This window comes from Lathyrus oleraceus, chromosome 5 (assembly GCF_024323335.1).
Source record: "Lathyrus oleraceus cultivar Zhongwan6 chromosome 5, CAAS_Psat_ZW6_1.0, whole genome shotgun sequence".
Classification (NCBI taxonomy): Eukaryota; Viridiplantae; Streptophyta; class Magnoliopsida; order Fabales; family Fabaceae; genus Lathyrus; species Lathyrus oleraceus.
This window is the reverse complement of record NC_066583.1, coordinates 68190465-68194673: the sequence shown is the minus strand read 5'-3', so window position 1 is coordinate 68194673 and position 4209 is coordinate 68190465. Positions and strand designations below refer to the sequence as shown.

General features: G+C 38.3%; 1 protein-coding gene across 1 annotated transcript; it reads left to right on the top strand.

Annotated features, from left to right (window-relative positions):
* Positions 1–347: 347 nt before the first annotated feature.
* Positions 348–767, top strand: LOC127078784 (uncharacterized). Its single transcript, XM_051019213.1, has one exon. The coding sequence runs from the start codon at positions 348–350 to the stop codon at positions 765–767; it is 420 nt and encodes a 139-aa protein (XP_050875170.1).
* The last annotated feature ends 3442 nt before the right edge of the window (positions 768–4209 follow it).

Genomic DNA, 4209 nt, shown 5'->3' with positions numbered 1-4209 from the left:
GGCACCGGAATGTTGTGACAACCCAAAGTGGTAAGCAAGTGGTTAGTTCTAATGAGTGAGAAAAAGAGGTTTATGAGAGTGAACCAACACTTCCCTAAACGGAGGTTGTTGAAGAGGTCGAGAAGGAAGCACCATATGTTGATTCACATCCCTATAAACCATCCATCCAATTCATACAAAGGGTTATAAATGATAAAGTGGAGGCCTAGTTTGAAAATTTTGTGGTACTCCTTAAAAAGATCCACATCAATGTGCCTTTTATTGAGGCATTAACTCAAATGCCTTCTTATGCCAAATTCGTAAAATGAATTCTTTCTAATAAAAGGAAATTAGAGGATCATGAAATTATGGCTATGATTGTTGTTAGTAGTGTGGTGATTCAAAATATGGTGATTCCTAAGCTTAAAGATCCGGGGAGTTTTTCTATCCCTTGTCAGACAGGCACCATGAAATTTGAGAGAGCACTTTGTGACTTAGGGACCAGTGTTAGTCTGGTGCCCTTATCATTGTGCAAAAAGTTAGACATGGGTGAGATGAAACTGACAATTGTCTCTCTGCAACTAGAAGATATATCGGTCAAATACCTAGTGGGTGTGTTAGAAGATGTTCCAATTAAAGTAGGAGAGTACTATGTGCCTGTAGAATTTGTCACCATGGAGATAGAAAACGAATCGCAATTCCTGATACTCCTAGGTAGGGCATTCCTAGCTATGATGGGGGCCATCATTGATGTTAAGAGGGGGAAGTTTAATTTTGAGGTAGGATAAGAGAGAATCAAGTTTATATTGGAAAAACTCATGAAAACCCCTTCATTGAGGGATTCTTGTTGCTTAGTTGATTTAATTGATGGTTGTGTTCAAGAGAGCGCATCAAAGCCTCCTCTGACTGATGAGTTGGAGGAATGTTTGCTTGATAGCACTAAAATTAATAAAGAAAACACTGAAGCTAAGGTTTATGAGGAAGTATTGGACAAAAGTCACACTTCCACTAACCAAAGATTTAAAACACTTGTAATACAAAGCAACTAGCCTAAGCAACAAAAACCTTGAATTGGGGTTTAAAACGAGGTGAGTCTAAGAAGAAGAAAGGAGTGAAAGAGGAGGTCCATGAAAAAGAAGGCCTAAGATAATGAGCCTCCGCATAGAAGGAGGGAGAAAAAGGAAAAAGGATGTATGGTTTGGATAAATAGAATTGGTTTGGCCCCAAAAGTAGCAAAGGAGAATGCTAGAGACTCAAGTTTGTAAGAAGAACCCTTTTGAGTTTGAGGGTCAAAGAGGTCGAGCTGAACGATTTTAAACAAAGCACTATGTGGGAGGCAACCCACACTTTTCATAGTAATTGTTTTGTTCTTGTTGTTCGATTTTTATTCTTAGTTAATAAAAAGGTTCATGAAAAGCAAGCGAAACAAGTGATCAAAGTTGAAAAGGTTGAGAAAAATTGATACAAAAACTTCGCCAGAAATAACTCGACGAAACCACACAAAATAATGTTGCCATAAAAAAATCGAGGAGCTGCTACAGGCGGTCGTAACACCGGCTACGTGTCATAGAAACCTCAACCCAGAAACCCTAATTCCAAGACACCCAATATAAAATTCAGTGATCTACCACAGGTGACCGTAGGAGGTCCAAGGTCCCAAAATTCAATTTTTTTTTCAAATTTTCTCTTGGCCCCACCCATATTTCTATGACCACATCAATCCCATTAACCTCTCTTTAAAATTCCCAAATCAGATTTTTAAACTCATTTTAACAACAAATCTCTCTCTCTTAAGCCTTCCATTTTCATCTTCTCACATTTTATCTCCACAAAACTCATAAAACTTCCATTACAACTCAACCAAAAGTCTCAACCGTTACTTTACTCCCACGACCAAATCCAAAACCACTTTTAAAAAAGCTTCACCGCTCATCACCCTAAACACGTTTTTGGGTTCTGATAACACTGAAATTCACCGTATTTTCGACTCCGATTTCGCATGCATTTTAGTAGTTTTGCTGTCATTTTGTTGTGTTATTCCTATGTTTTTCTTTGTTTTCGGGTTTTTACTTTAATCGGAGCCCCGATCGGGAAAAGGAGTGAAAAAGAGATAAAAACCCTAAAATTCAGCATTTTGTACTTATGGCTTCCACCATGGCTGGCGCCATAGACCCTGCCATGACGTGTACAAGCTCAACTTCCCTCAACTGCCACGTTCCCCACTTCCACTAAGGCGCCTCAGATTGGCCTTGTGGCGGGCAACATGGCCTTGTGGCGGGCGCCACAAGAGGAAAAGTTTTCCCTCCCATTTTCAAGTTGAAGGGCATCCTTGTCATTTCCATCTTTTTACTTGCTTATAAATAGAAACTCGAAATCACTTTTTCAATCATCCAATCTTAGAACAGAGGCAAACTCAGAGCAACTTTGTTTCACTTAGGCATATATTCAGTATTTTAAAGTGGTAATCGCTTCGCATTGGGGTGTTACCACAATTGTGTAATCGAGTCTGTGATCGAGTCTGTAATCGAGTTTGGAGCACTTTGGAAGGAAGTTAATCCTGCCGCCATTTTCATTTCCGCTTTGCAATTTACTCAACCCTCCGATTGGAGCAGGTTTTTATTACTTGTCTTTATCTTATTTAATTTCCCGCACCCGCTTTACTTTATTTATTTCCCGAACTCGCTTTACTTTATCGATTTCCCGCACTCGCTTTACTTTTATTTATTTCCTCGCACTCACACTACTTTATTTATTTTCTCGCAGTCGCTTTACTTTTATTTATTTCCTGCACTCGCTTTACTTTATTTATTTCCTCGCACTCGCACTACTTTATTTACTTTCCGCACTCGCACTACTTTTATTTAAATTAATGCACTTTTACTTTACCATGTCTAACTAAATTTATAAGGTTAGAATGTAAGGATCGTAATTGAACAGATAATCCGTACAATTGTTCGTAGAAACACTTAAGGGCTATTTTAACTTTCAACTTAAGTTTTCCCGCACTTCAATTCCGTTGGGTAAGATCGAAAGCCGTCCAACGTCTATCTAAACTTAATTGTTTTTAACTATTTCAAAAACAGCGAAAGCGCTTTGTTTAGTTCATTAGGAGTTTTTAACTTAAGAAGAAAAGAGATTTTAAAACTATTTTCGGACGCGTTTATAAGTTTAGAGTCTGGTTCGTGAGAACCTCTTTTGGTTAAGAAATCCAGGTTATAATACTTTTCAACTTAGTCAAGATACTATATTTCTTAAAAATAGGTTTACTACTCTAACGCAATGCGCGCCTTTTTATAAGTGACAATAAGAGGGTTTGATTAGGGAGTACAACTCGGTTCTGAATACGAAAAAGCGACAGTTCCTGTTAAATTAGTTCTTTTCAAAGTAGGAAACATTGCCCATAAGTAGTTCTATTAGCAAGTACCTGGATTATTAATTGATTACGTGAATTACGTTCGACCCTGTCTTTATTATTAAACTTTATTCAACACTTTACTTTCCATTGCACACTCTAAAAAACACCTATTTTAATCGCCTTGGCTAAACACCATAACAACAGTTAACGATAGATTGACACTTGGTCTCTGTGGATTCGACAATCTTTTATATTACTCTGACGCGTTCTTGTACTTGCGAAAAGCACCACATCAAGTTTTTGGCGCCGTTGTCGGGGACCAATTTCGTCAAATTTCATTTCCCTGTTGTTATATCATTTAGACTTAGGTTATTTCTCGCCGGTCAATGCGAAGAACTCGCAGCACCGGAAGTTTAAGCTTAGTATATCCTCTGGTAGAACCTGAACGTTACGCTCGCGCACGTTTATTCTTTCATAGAATTAAGAGAGCTATGGCCGAAGATCAAAACCAAAGACCTCTTAAGAATTTCGCTCAACCATCCAATGAAGAACCTAGTTCTAGTATAGTAAACCCAACCATCCCAACTAATAATTTTGAACTTAAACCCTCCCTGTTGCAACTAGTGCAACAAAGACAATTCGCAGGTCTCGCCACTGAGAACCCAAACCAACATTTAAAAATATTTCTTCAATTAGTAGACACTTTTAAAACCAATGGAGCTTCTCCTGAGGCAATACGTTTAAGATTATTCCCTTTTTCCCTCAAAGATAAAGCCCTATCATGGTTAGATTCCCTTCCACCCAATTCCATTACGACTTGGGATAACCTTAGAAGAGTATTCCTTGCTAGGTATTTTCCCCCAAGTAAGACCGCC

Coding starts and splice junctions, on each gene's coding strand:
- LOC127078784 (XM_051019213.1), top strand. CDS start 348: ATGGCTATGATTGTTGTTAGTAGTGTGGTGATTCAAAATATGGTGATT.